This window comes from Bidens hawaiensis, unplaced genomic scaffold (assembly GCF_021521415.1).
Source record: "Bidens hawaiensis isolate Kalapana, Puna unplaced genomic scaffold, B.hawaiensis_p1.1 tig00001294_1, whole genome shotgun sequence".
Classification (NCBI taxonomy): domain Eukaryota; kingdom Viridiplantae; phylum Streptophyta; class Magnoliopsida; order Asterales; family Asteraceae; genus Bidens; species Bidens hawaiensis.
In genome coordinates this window covers 61,951-76,668 of record NW_027491073.1, presented here as the reverse complement: position 1 = coordinate 76,668, position 14,718 = coordinate 61,951, and the positions used below count along the sequence as shown (strand labels likewise).

Here is a 14,718-nt window from a genome sequence, read left to right as displayed (position 1 = left end):
TTTAGGGCACTCTAAGTTCATTCTCTATTCATATTCATATAGTTATACTAAAATTCACTATTTATTTTCTCTTTTTCTAATTAAATAATATTCTTTTTTACATTTATCATTATCTTTTTTCTCTTCTCCATTCATAACCACTTCAAGAAAATATTAAAAAACTAGATGGTGTAAATAGTGAAACTCTCAAATTTAACCTTCACATATAAAATTTTATTTCTACTATTATACACATACATATTTTTTTTAAATAATTTTGTAACATTTATCATTTGTGGCCTAGTGGTAGGATGCTTTGGTTCTTCAATGAAGATCCAAGTTCGATCATCAACTGTGACACTTTTGGTGTATTAAGGAAATGAAGGGTTTGAGCTAGGCATTGTGCAAGGTTGTCAGTTCGAATACCAAGTCCACCTGGGTTTTCGTCTCACCGTTTGTTACACTAGAGAGTTATGAGTTATGCTCTTGTGGTAGCATAACGACTATCAAGTGGTAGCCGACAATGTGTTTCTATAGGGAACGCCCAAGTCAAACTCTGAAGCCAGCGTGGACCCATTAAGACAACATAGTCTGAGTGAGGAACAAGACTCTCCAATTTAGAGAATGCGATAGCATAAAATAAAGCAAATCGTCGTTTCAAAAAAAAAGTATCCATACAATTTAAAAAATAAAAATCACATTACATGCAACTTTTTTTAAGACCTTTAAAAAATGATACCCTAAAAAAGAATATGATGCCGGGGTTAAAAGCTACGACAACACAAATATTAATGGCACGAATTCATATTATTAATCATAGCATAGTAATTGAAAATGGTTAAAGGGACACCGTGATTATTGGCATTGATTTGTGGGGGCGACAAAAGAAATGAAGTTGCCTTTGAGTAATTTAAAATCTTAAGCAAAATAATGTGGATTTTATTTATCATAATACGCATACCAAGTTTATATAATATGGATTTTATATTATCATGACATGATATATAAACTTGGTATGGATTTTATTTGTTTCCATACGTTAAAAATAGTATTTGAAAGCATTTAAAAAAAAAGAGAAAATGTTTAAATGATAATATAACACTGTCAATTATTAGTCTTTAAAGCAAGAGATTTTTTTAAACGACTCCATACTATATAAAACCAATTTCAATCTTTTATCTTCTAGATGATTATATTTTTATGAGACTCCTATATACTTAATACTATCACTTTAACCGCTTAAGATAAATCATAAATGATTAAAAGTTTTGATACGTTTGTTGATCACCAATTTAATGCATAATGCGTCAACACCAAGTCACCAAGTATAATATTACCAAAAAAGGAAAGTACTTTGGGTAATTGGATTGTTTCAAATAACACTCTTGAAATAATTATAAGATTGATAATCTTTCATTTTTATTTATTTATTTATTTTTTTAATCAGAAAACATAATTTTAGACCAACATAATAATCATAGGTCACCGTCCAAAATAGTAATATGATGTGATTTGATATTTCCTTGACCTTTTCTAATCCCTTTCTTTTAATACATATATTCATGCCTATTAATACCTTATTACTACATATTATTACATCAACAAAAAAATGATGTGCAATCAATTAGCTCCGGCACCGGTGGTGCAGCCACCAAAGAAGAAAATAGTGGTGGTTATGGGTGCCACCGGCACCGGAAAATCAAGACTTGCCATGGATCTCGGGGGCGGGTTTTCTGCGGAAATTATAAACTCTGATGAGATGAAAGTATACAAGGGTTTAGAAATTGTTACAAATAAAATAAAAAAGGAACCATGCAACGTGCCATACCATCTCCTTGGCGTTGCGGATCCGGAAACCGAGTTCACGGCTGAGAACTTCGTCGCAGCCGCTACACTAGCCGTCGAATCGATTGTCCAGAGAGGGAAACTGCCCATAATTGCTGGCGGGTCGCTTTCTTTCATCGAAGCACTAATTGATGATGAATTCCGATCAAGGTATGAATTAAAATTGAGGTCATCTATGCACACAACGTTTGACATCTAATCATAATTGTTTTGAACAGCCGTGCGGGTAGAGGTTGACATTTGTTTTGAAATTTTTTTTTCAAGGTTTGGGTGTTTATAGTTAGAATGACCGTATGTGTTTAAACGACTGTTCTTACAATTTTTCTTTTAAAGTTTGATAGTGGTCATAATGACGGTCTGAATATCAGTCAAATGACTGTTTTAACCAATAATGTTTAAAGTTTGACACAATGGTCAGGACGGCTGCCTGTATATCGTGCAAACGGCCTACCAATAATTTTCAAAGTTTTCTCTCTTTTTGTTGTTGCTGTTGTTGTCTAAATGGCACTTCGAGTGTTTTATAACACTAGAAAATACTAAGTTTGATTGCATAATCAATAGGTACGCAGTTTGCTTCTTGTGGGTTGACGTGGAACTGCCGGTGCTCCACCAATCGTTATCCGTCCGTGTTGACCGAATGGTGGCTGCGGGGATGGTGGAAGAAGTTAGAGCCATATATAGCCCTAACGCCGACTACACGAAAGGATATCCGTCGAGCCATTGGCGTGCGGGAACTTGATGCTTATTTTCGTGCCGAATGTTCATCTTCTGCCAAAGATACAACTCTCAAGATATTATTAGAATCAGCCATCAATGAAATGAAGGTTAACACATGCAAGCTCGCAAACCGGCAAGTTGAGGAAATTCACCGGTTAATAAACGTTAAACGTTGGAAAATTCAACGGCAAGATGCCACATTAGTTTAGTTATTATACATTCTAGCAACACAGCTTGTTACCCGTTATCCTATTTTAATTGTAAAAGAATTAATAATTTGGTGCAAAATATATAATCTTTGGCCTTTTGTCGACTCAAAGGGAGCCAATAGTCTGTTTTGTTTTTTTGCAATAAATCATGTTTGTTTCCATTTGCTTAAATCCCTAAACATCTTGTGAATAATTTAATTCAAATAAACAAATATCAAACTAAAACTGTTTTTAAAAATAAATAAAATGTTTAAAGAAAAAAGGTAGACAAAACAAACTAATTGGGTTTTTTTTAAAAGTTTAACGTGAAAAAGTCTACTAGAGAAATTAAATTTAATGTTAAATTATAGTACCAAATAATAATGGAATAATTAATAGTACATAATATATTATAATAATACAATAGTATCAAAATTAAACTTTGGTTATAATGAGTATGAAATTGCCTTCGGAAGCTCGGGTTCATCAATCCACTAAAGATGAAATGAAATTTGCAATGTTTTCATAATCAGATCGGACCTCGAACCGGACATGCCACCGGTTTAGCCGGTCGAACCGGTCAGACCGGCCGAACAATTTTGGGGGAAAAAATGACGGGAAAGGTCGAAAAAATGTTTTTAGAAAAAAAGATATTTTTTTCTATAGAAAACCGGTTCAACCGGTCCGGTTTTCCGGTCGGACCGGTTGAACCGGTTCTGGCCGGCCGGTTCACTGGGAGCCGAGCGAACTGCACATAACCGGACCGGTCGGTGGACCGAATTCCGGTCGAACCGGTCCGACCGGCCGGTCCGGTCCAGTCCAGTCTCAATAACATTGGAAATTTGTTCTACACCATCAAAAGATAACAAAATAGTTTAGCCGTCAATACAGATCGGTACTGGTTTCATTCCAAGTTCAATACGTAGTTACTAAAAGGGTATTACCATCACCACACAACCTATCATTTTAGTAAATATTTTTTTAATAACGGATTACTAAATATTTATTTTGGCTAACATCCTAGTTGGTCTGGTTTCTGATTCACGTGTTCTATTTAAGGGTTCTTTTTTTTTTTTTTTTTTTTTTTTGAAACAACAAATTTTTTCACCTAAAATCCCTCTAACATTGCACTTGCAAGGATTTGAACCCACCACCTCCACTTTAAAAGGTGGACACCATACCACTAGACCATTAGGTCATGGGTACTTAAAGGGTTCTACTATTAACAAACCACCTATCATTCTAGTAAATATATTTTTCTCAATAATATAATATATTTATATTATAGTATAATATAAATTAATAATTATGTGTCGCAAAGACCTTATTGGTCTTATTGGTCCAAGTTGCGACCCATAGTTTTCAAGCAAGGGGGTACTATTTAGAAACAAATTAAGTAATAGTGTGTGATTCGCGTAGAAAATATGTACAATTTAATTCCAATGAGAAAACATGTCATATTATTCTACAACATAATAATACCAAGGAGAAACAACGTAAAACACACACATCTCATTTATTAATTTATTATACATCGTGTTACCTAAGGATGAACAATGTAGAACACATGTCGATATTTTCATAATACATAACACTAAGACGGAAACAAATTTGTCGACGCAAACAGTCCTTTAATAGGTTGCCTATTTGTAAAACCAATAAATACCCTTTTTCTCTCCGTTAACCTCATCAGGCTCGATAAAAATGCAATCCTTGGTCTCTCGCCGGATGGCCTGTAGAATGGGCGTATCATCGAACTTGTAGTAATCACCCAAAATAGGCAGTACGGCCGCCCTGGCCTCGAAGGTATGGTAATGAGGAATCGTGGGGAAAAGATGGTGAACGGTGTGGGTTCGAGTCACATCATGGAAAGCATGGTTCAAGAATCCAAAGTTTCGGTCCACGGTGGCCAGAGCACCTCGAAGCCAGTCCCACTCGGTTGAGTCATAGTGCGGGATGGACGGGTGAGTGTGGTGTAGATACGTGAGTAAGATGAAGAAACCGGTCATGAAAAGCATGGGCATTCCGTATATGTTGATTACCCATTGTGTCCCCATGATTGTGGCCGCTCGGTAAACAGCGTAACAAGTTGCGAAAACCCCGAGATCCGTGAGGAAGATCTGGAATCGCTCGCTGTCGTTGAAGATAGGACTGTACGGGTAAAAGTGACTAGTGATTCCCTTCTCGTATTTCCTACCGTAAAAGTTGAATATAAAGTACAAAGGAAAGCCGAAAATGATCTTGAACACAAACACTAAAAATGACCCGACCGGGTTGTTAAGGATTTCGGAGTATAGTTTATCAGACTTGCGTCTAGGGATCCAGACCTCGTCGTATTCTATAGAGTTCGTGTTGGCATGGTGAGTACGGTGGCTATATTTGAACCCGAAGTATGGAGTGAGGATCAACGAGTGGACGAAGAACCCAACGGCGTCATTGACCCACGGGTATTCACTAAACGCGTGATGCCTGCATTCGTGGCCAATGACCCACAAGCCCATAAGATAAGCACCTTGGAAGAACCAATAAACCGGCCATGCGACATATGTTAAGGGTTTAGGGAGCAAGGGAATGAAAGTGTCCGCGAGATAGTATAACGCGCCGACTAGGATAAAATCACGGAAAGGGGCTGCGAAAGAGCGTACAAGAGAACGTTTGAAACAATGTGGTGGGATGGCTTTCTTGAGATCGCTAAGCTCGAAGGGTGGTTTAGAGACTGGAACACGTTTGTGGGCGAGAGGTTTATCGTCGTTGGTGTTAGCGAGATTCATTCGACCACCGGCTCCCATGGTTTCGATCGACAAGTGAAGTTTAGGAAGAGAAGAGAAGGTTTTGGGTGGTGGAATAGAGTGAAGTGATGATGGGTATTTATAGTTTGGAGGTTCAACTAAGGCAGCTATCTTTTGTTTTAAAAACATTAGTAATATTACTATGTCACTATGTCAGTCAAGGATAGGATAATATATATGATATTCAAAGAACGACCAAAAGTTGTCTATAGTAAAACTACCAAGTTTTGGCCCTTTCTACTATTTTCTTAGGATTAGACATTTTAGAGCTCTAAGTCATGTTAGTGGATAAATATAAAAGAATATAATTTGTTATTATGTAGGAAAGATGAATGATGTCGACCTATTTTTTATATTTAAATAATTGAAGTTAATTATTTAGAGGCGTCTTTGCAATCAATATATGTTGTATTATTTACATGATGTCTCATAAGTTCTAATGTTCTATGCGGAAAGTGAAACACTATCGTATGAACTTTTAGCTGCCCCAAATAAAAAATATATTTACATCATCTTATAGTATATAAATCTACTATTTTTTTGGCATTTTCGTTACATGTTTAAAATTATGTCTTTATTAGCTTTGTTCCTTTTGTTGTCATAAAAAAATTAGTGTTTTATAATTAATCTCACCACATGATATAAGGATTCTTAAAAACTTAATCTTAATTCAGTTTGGTAAACACAACACCTATCACAAAAAGTAGTATGTAAACAAGTTTGAACTACTCTATTAAAAGCCCGTTTATGGTTATTCATTTAATAAATGGGATAAAAACAAACATACTATTTATTTAATTAGGCGAAATAGCGATATGACTCTTAACAAAATTAGACGGAAAAAACATGAACCAATGCCATGTTTATTTATTTATGTTTGTTAACGTTCATTTAATTTCATTTATACGTGTTGATTCATTTAAATATGCATTCAAGTTAATTTATTTATCACTAGTATTAGATGAAAATTACTTGATTTTATATTTTAAAACCTTATACATAAATATATTTGTTTAATTAAGGATGAAACGCTTTACGTAATGACAATAGTATTTTAGATTTTACTTTGAATATTCACACTTACTTTTAATCCGTGTTAATTTATGTTGGTTTATTTTATGTTTGACCGTGCTCATTTAGAATAGCAACGATCGAACATACACAACCATGATCATTACTTGTAATTCCATAGCGTTCAGAATGGCTTTTAAACATTCTCAATTTTGGGAGCATAAACAAAAAATAATTAAAATGTTTGTTGCATCACTGCATGTCAAGGGACATCAAGCCTAAAGCCATCAATTATGGATTAGCAGTATTTATAGATTAGATAAGACTATTTGGTGTGGATATCATTTATCTGTCGATGAAAGGATGATGTGGCCATCGGTCACAACGGCAAACACCACCTAATATTAGGGTTTTTCTTTGATCATTTCACTGCCCAAAACCCAATTTTTTCAAACAAAATTCCAGCTTTTCAATAATTAAATTATTATTTTATCTGAAAAGGGAGGAAACAAATTGGAGAGTATTTTCTTGATTGGGAAATTCCTAAAATAAGCGTTTATAAAAACGTTTTTCAGGTTTTAGGTGCCATTTGCAAGAAATTCCCAAAATATGTATTAAAACTAGTCGTGACGAGTAGTCTATGATTACGCACGAGTAGTTTGTAGAACCATTTAAAACTTGCTACGTGCCCTTAAACTAACCGTAACAAGCAAATTCTCTAATCATTTACTCGTCACGACTAAATAAGTTTCATGCCTCGTAATCAACGCTCACGAGTAATTCATAAGTCCTTTAGTCGCGACGACTAGTTTACCTGGTTTACATTCCCTACACGAATAGTTTATTAGTAGTTAACTCATCACGTCTAGTTTAACTTTACAATCTACTCGCTGCGACTAAAGAACATATGAATTACTCGTGGGCGTTGATTACAAGGCATAAAACTTATTTAGTCGTGAAGAGTAAATGGTTAGTGAATCTGTTCGTTACGACTAGTTTAAAGATAGTCTCAAATTTTAACTGGTTATACAAACTACTTGTCACGACTAGATTATAATATCTATTTTAAGAATTTCTTGCAAATGACATCTAAAACCTGAAAAATGTTTTCATAAACGTTTATTTTTTTAATAGAGTGAAAGAAACTGATGTGAAGAGATGTGTGTCATGTGATATGACATTTACATTTACATGATACAAGGGGGAATGAAGCAAATTGGTGCCCACACACCATAGTTTAAGACCCGATATAAAACATGTAGAATTTACATATCATAAATGTTTAAGTGGAGTCCCATGCGACACACATGAAGTTAGTCATGCAAGTGAACAAAACACTCATGAATTGTTTGTGAGTTGTTCGGGGAAAGTTTGTTTATTTAATAAATGAAAAAAACATGAACACACGTTTTGTTTGTTCATTTATGTTCATAAACGTCATTTTATGTTCACTTAAATCTACCCTTTGTTACACGAAAATACGTGGTAGATTATGTCACAAATGGCAAGGAAGTCATTAAATTTGTAGGTAATCAGTGATGGGCAAAAAATTTTGGTTTTGGTTTTTCGTATGTCCATCAAAAAGGATTTATTTTGGTTTTTTTTTAGATAATCCAATTCTTGAGTAACTTTCTAGAACTTTATTCATTTGTTCAATTTGTTATTTTTCATATTACCTAAGCATACAAGAACTTTAACATAAAGGAAGGTTGACCTCATTGACTTGTAAAGTTTGATGTTATTGGGGCAGATCAAAATTGACTGGGTGTGGATGGGGATTGGGGAATTAGTCTTAATGATATGGGCTTAATTAGAGCTAATTTAAATGACAATGGGCCTAAGTTAAGCTTATAATTATCAATATAGGTTTCTTTTAATAATTTAGGTGGCTTGGTAAGTTTATTTAACTTTTTTATGATTTAAAAAGTTTTAAATTCACTTTTCTTTTCACTCGTTACAGAATTTTTAATGGGTGTCGTTTTACAAAATATAGGGGTTTTCTTCAGTTTTTTGTTTTTTATATATTGCGCATAAAGAAAATTCAAGGATGTGACTATGTGAGGTACCCTTTTGTGGTAGAAAAGCTATCATAACTAGTAAATACATGACAAATTGTGTTGGCGGCCATTTTCTTCCACTTGGCAAAAAGTCGCGAAGACCTTAGCATCGCACTTACAATGATTTTGATAGTCACAAATGATCGACTTTATACCGGTGTATGTATAAGATTGTAATTCAAAGCTTACTTATACCTCTTCTATTCATAGTTATGTAAGCGTGTAAATCAGAGTTAAAATAATAGATTATTAAATCAAAATATATGTGAAATTTGCTAATAGTAATTGGCTTAAATTAATAGGGCTTAAATGAACACATGCACTAATCATTCTACAAAATATATCTTGTAAAGATTTGTGTAGATTGTGTGAAGCATTCAAGTCATAAATTTGAAAATGATTGTTGGGAGAGCAATTATAAATTAATTCATTTTTTAATTAAAAATACAAATTGAACAATCTGAAATTCTGGTTAAGGTGATAAATACGTTACCGTTATAATTATAAAATCTTAATAGCATTATCAAGCCAATAACGCAGACATGAAATATTCAACATAGAGTAATATGTTATCTTTTATTTCCCAAATTTGTTAATTGATTATAGTTATTCTTTATTCCTTATAGTGGTTGACATAAGGTATAACATATATATTTATAATTTTTGTGGTTGTGCTCAATGTTCTAAGTTTATATATAGAAAAAGACGAGATAATTTGGTTGCTTTATGTATAACTGTTAATTAAAGGAAGATGTGCAAATGTTTATAATGTTTATAGATCTGTAAATTAACCAAATGTTTAGTGATTCGTTCATGAAACTTTTTTCCAGAAAGTTCATTCCTTTAATAAATTAAACAACAAGAACATGTACACATACCCATTTATTTACGTCACTAGCTAGATGCTCACACATACATATATTATTTGTTAATTTGAGTTCGTTTAGACATATTTATTAGTTAGTTGTAATACTATTTGGCCCATCATGCATCAAGCCATGAACTAAATCAAATTTTAGAATCAAGCCTTAGGTAAGAGGATAACAAACGGACAAACTAACAAGAGCACTTCCACTTTCTTTGTTTATTCACTTACGCTAATTTGTTGTCATTCGTTTGCGTTCGTCTAGGCCTTGAGGGCCACCGTGTGACGATCAAGCCATCTTCTATGATGTAGGTATCGTAAATTTGAAATCCATGGATAATTAACCCAATTGAACCATGTGGTAATCACTTTCAGATTAGTGGTTCTCCAAGTCTCTAATCGAGTAATTCAAAAGAAACCAAGAACGTGTATGAACGTGCTAATCTGAAATGTGTACAAAAAGATTAGTCTAATAAGGATCTTTCTTATAAAGGCGGGGAACCAAAACAACAAAACGTTGAAACTCTTCGTCAAAGATTATGATAGTTGGAAATTACAACCAACGATTGTGGAAAATTATACAGGTTGAAAATCTTTGGTAGAAACTATTGATCACTGGTTTACACTTATGCACAGCCGCAACTGAAAATTGAGTAGCACTGACGACTATTTTCCACGCAACTTTCACCAGTATTACAAATCGGGGTCTAATTCTAGTGTATCATTAACGAGAAAAATATTTTTTCACGAGCTGACCAGGTTTACTTACTATTAGATAAGTGATAGTATATATTTTACTGAAAGGAAGATGAGCTGAGAAACTTTCTAGCATTTTACACAGTGGATATGTTGCGTGCCACTTTTTAGTACTTTTTTTAATAACTTTTTAATGCACGTTAACCATGTTTTTAACTCTGAAAAATAACGTTTAAATATCTTTTATTCTATTTCATTTTCTTACTCCATCTCATCTATGCGTTATCCCTATATAACTTTCTTACTGTCTCTTGTTTCCTAAACGTATACCCCTAGATCCGCTCCTTATCGACTTTCAAAACATATTAAAGATGTGGCATTTTAGTTTGTGTGTAGTTTTAGCTCTAGTGGTAGTCGTTACACATTCGGTTTACAGGTGGAGGAACCCAAAATGTAGTGGCAAACTTCCTCCAGGTTCAATGGGTTGGCCACTACTCGGAGAAACTATACAGTTCTTCGCCCCAAACCGCACTTGGGACATCCCTCCCTTTGTCAAAGAGAGATTGAAAAGGTGAATTATTATATATAGTGTTCCTGTCACATTATCATGAATCTAGGGGTGTTAATCGTGTCGGGTTGAATTATGAAACCCAAACACGACCCATAAGTTATGGTCAACCGGAACACGACCCGTTTAACCCAAATTTATACTTCGAGCTCATTCCATCCCAAGATAAATCAGTCATTTTTATCATGTTAATATATCATAGTTTCATTTTACCTGAAGGAAACAGACAAAAACTACAAGGATATTATCTTATTTAATTTTGAAATTAGAGTTTTATCTATTTAAATGGTTTTTTTTGAACAACTAATTGTTCTTTCCACCTATTTCACCCCATGTCTCAAGCGAGACTAGAACCCACAAACATTTGATTGTCAGGCATACATCTTTGTCACTAGACCAAACTAGTGGCTGGCAAAAATTTTTATTTTGGCCCAAAACGTGTGTGCAAAAACTTTGGAAAGGAAAACAAAATAAGAACTTTCAGTAATAAATCAATTTATATATGGTAAACTGAAAAATATTCGAAGAAAAAATAAAAGTTTCTCGAAAAAATAAAACTTTTTGAAACCTGAACGGGGTCAACCCGAACATGATCTGTTTTTTAGATGGTTATACCGACTGACTAACCCAAAACCTGATTATTTTTCTGTTGTGTTTGGGTTGTGCTTGGAATTGTCGCCCCTGATTTCCATGTAAATTCTTTTATTGTGACATTCTTTGTTATATTTCAGATATGGGTCGATATTCCGAACCAGTTTTATTGGGCTGCCAGTTATAGTCTCAACAGATCCAGATCTTAATTATATGGTGTTCCAACAAGAGGGTCAATTGTTCCAGAGTTGGTACCCATATAGTTTGAGACAAATATATGGGAAGCAGAATGTAAGTACTTTGCATGGGTACCTACATAAGCATCTCAAAAACATGATGCTAAATCTGTTTGGTCATGGAAGCCTTAAAAATATGCTTTCTGATATTGAAAGTGTAGCAACAAGAAACATAGAGGCGTGGGCTCGTCAAGAAACGGTGGAATTACAGGGAGCAACTGCGGATGTAAGCGATTAAAAGTGTTTATAACATTGTGAATATACTCAGTTTCTTATGATATCTTTTGGTGGTGTTCAACAGATGGTATTTGGTCTCACTGCGAAAAAGTTGATAAGTTATGATTTAGAGAAATCGTCCGAGAATCTAAGGGAGAACTTTGATGCTTTTCTAGAGGGTCTACTTTCGGTTCCTGTCGCGATTCCTGGAACAGCTTACTACAAGTGCCTACAGGTACCAAAATAATAAGGGAGAAAGTCCAAAATATCCATTCTAAATCATATCGACCCACTGACTTTTAATTATTAACTCAAAGGGATTTTAGCCAACCAGATTTTGCCTCTTGTTTAACCCGTCGATTCAACAAGATTATTTTGGAGTCCAACGAGATTATTTCAGACAAGTGCCTGAATCTGGTTAGCAAAAAATCATGTAGAGTTAATGATTGCAAAAATTAGCAGGTCGACGGGTTTTAGCATGAACATTTTGGGAAGATTGATCAAATGGACATTTTGGTCATTATTTAATATAATTATAGAATCATGACATAAAATGTTGAGTTTTTGATTAAAAGCATATATATACATGCACAAAGTTGCTGATAAAGTTCTAATTATATTAATTAGGGAAGGAAGAGGGTGATGAGGATGCTTAAGAAAATGTTAGAGGAAAGAAAGAGGAAGCCTAATAAGGTCAACACTGATTTCTTTGACCATGTTCTTGAAGAACTGAAGCAGGCTGATACAATCCTTACAGAAGAAATTGCATTGGACTTGATGTTTGTGCTTTTGTTTACAAGCTTTGAAACAGCTGCCCTGGGGTTATTAGTAGCCATCAAGCTTCTCACGGACAATCCTCGAGCATTGAAGGAATTAACAGTACGTATATAATCGAAATTCGAACTAGTACTTAAGTTCTTATTAGCTAGAATGGATGGATAGTGTTTTATTTTTGTACTCTTTTGGTGACTTTTGACCATTTGACTCGTTTCGTTTTCAATTAATGTTTTGATTTACATGTTGATCCTTACATACAAACTACACGTGCACAACGCACTCCTTTTATTTGGTACAGGAAGAACATGAGAAAATTCTAAAAGAGCGGGATAACCCGAAGGCTGGACTTACATGGGAAGAATATAAGTCGATGACATTCACTTTTCAGGTGCGTTTGCTTAACCTTATAGTATCACAGTTAGTGATAAACCTATCTAGAAGAATTAACTCAAAACTACACTAATATGAACCAACTACATTGCATTACATTTCAGATTATAAATGAGATGGTAAGGCTGGCAAATGTAGTTCCCGCAGTATTCAGGAAAGCACTAACAGATATCAAAATCAAAGGTATGTTGATGTAATATCTATATTTCTATATGTTAAATATATAATTGGCATATTATTATTAAAAAAAAGGTATATAAATATCCACAAAAGGATGATGAATTTATCCACATAGTAAGATTCATAGAGGAATTAATATGTATCTTGATATGGAAATTGCGCTTGATGTAGACTACACTATTCCATCTGGTTGGGTTGTAATGGTAAGCCTGTCTGCCGTTCATTTAGACCCGGTGAACTATAAGGATCCTCTTGACTTCAATCCATGGCGGTGGGAGGTAATCTGTAATTGTTTTGACACTTGGTTTGGTAATTTAACTAAAAGAAATTAGCTAAACGGATAAAAGTTTGTTAGCTAAGTTAAAGTTTGGATTATAAATTAGGGCAACTGAGTTATGATTGTCAAGGAGAGGAGTAGTCAAACCGAGTTAGGGTTTAAGAGATTGTAATAAGTTTTTGGAGTTATAATTTCTAATTAATATAAACGAGAGTTAGTCGTTGTTCGTGTTTGTTTATCGATTGGGACTTTGACATAAATCTTCAATTCTCTCTTGTTAACTCTCAAACCAGGGAATGGGTATGAAAGGTGCATCAAAGAATTTTATGGCTTTTGGAGGTGGTCAAAGGTTTTGTGTTGGAGCAGATTTTGCTAGACTTCAAATGGCTGTCTTTCTTCATTGCCTAGTGACCAAATATCGGTAATAGTAAATTAAAAGACACTGAATGTATTAGCCTGCTGGAGTGAAAATAAATATGTTTCCTTGTTTTTCCATTAAATCATCAGTTGGCAACCGATCAAAGGAGGCGAGACTTTACGAACTCCAGGATTACAATTTCCAAATGGCTTTCATGTTAAATTCTTCAACAAAGATTATGAAAAGAACAAAGATCCAAAATCTGAATTAGCTAATTATCCCAAACAGAAATGAAGATTCTGCTGCAGGATAACAAAACATTGGACACTCATATTTAATCGGTTACGTTTGTTTGTTTGTTTATCGAATAAAGAGATAAGAAGAGTCCTCTTGCTTATCGCTGTAACTTTTATATTTTGGTGTTATGTTTTTGTTTATTGGATTGTAGTTCCTTTATGAGAATTATCTACAAATGTGATGTCAAGCGTCTATGTATAACAACCTATTATATGGCATATATGATAAGAGTGTCAAAGTTAGTTAAAGTCTTCTAATGTTGGTCCTATCATTATAATTTATAGATGATATTAAAATTACATAAATAAACAACGAAGATAAAACGAGGATATTAAATCTACATAAATAAACAATGAAGATAAACCGAGAGTTAAAGTATGAATAAGTTTTATTTAGAGCAAACAAAAACAACAACAAACGTACCGAGTAAATCCCATAAATAACAAAAGCTATTGGTAAGGTATTGGGAATGTGCGATGTAACCAGACCGTACCTCTATGGCCCTGTCCATGAGGATAGAGAGGCTCCAAACCATGGAACATACAAACACACATGTACCAATAACAAAACATATAGTGATAAAGTGATATAGTCAAATACCAACACATATGAAATCAATTTTATTTACAGCAAATGGTACTAATATTGTTATGTGTTTCTAGCATCTAGGCCCTTGCATGT

General features: G+C 34.1%; 1 protein-coding gene and 2 pseudogenes across 2 annotated transcripts; 2 read left to right on the top strand and 1 right to left on the bottom strand.

The window, feature by feature from the left end:
• The first annotated feature begins 1,588 nt into the window (after nucleotides 1-1,588).
• Nucleotides 1,589-2,842, top strand: LOC143570704 (adenylate isopentenyltransferase 3, chloroplastic-like; annotated as a pseudogene). The gene is made up of 2 exons (XR_013141980.1): nucleotides 1,589-1,974; nucleotides 2,386-2,842. The product of XR_013141980.1 is annotated as an adenylate isopentenyltransferase 3, chloroplastic-like (transcript).
• A 1,297-nt stretch (nucleotides 2,843-4,139) lies between these two features.
• LOC143570731 (delta(12) fatty acid desaturase DES8.11 pseudogene) lies at nucleotides 4,140-5,688 on the bottom strand (annotated as a pseudogene).
• Nucleotides 5,689-10,518: 4,830 nt separating this feature from the next.
• On the top strand, nucleotides 10,519-12,649 carry LOC143570684 (cytochrome P450 87A3-like). Its single transcript, XM_077056275.1, has 4 exons — nucleotides 10,519-10,718; nucleotides 11,447-11,768; nucleotides 11,811-11,993; nucleotides 12,386-12,649. The coding sequence occupies exons 1-4, from the start codon at nucleotides 10,519-10,521 to the stop codon at nucleotides 12,647-12,649; spliced, it is 969 nt and encodes a 322-aa protein (XP_076912390.1).
• The last annotated feature ends 2,069 nt before the right edge of the window (nucleotides 12,650-14,718 follow it).

Coding starts and splice junctions, on each gene's coding strand:
- LOC143570684 (XM_077056275.1), top strand. CDS start 10,519: ATGTGGCATTTTAGTTTGTGTGTAGTTTTAGCTCTAGTGGTAGTCGTT. Junction 10,719..11,446: donor GTCAAAGAGAGATTGAAAAG/GTGAATTATTAT, acceptor GTTATATTTCAG/ATATGGGTCGATATTCCGAA. Junction 11,769..11,810: donor TACAGGGAGCAACTGCGGAT/GTAAGCGATTAA, acceptor GAATATACTCAG/TTTCTTATGATATCTTTTGG.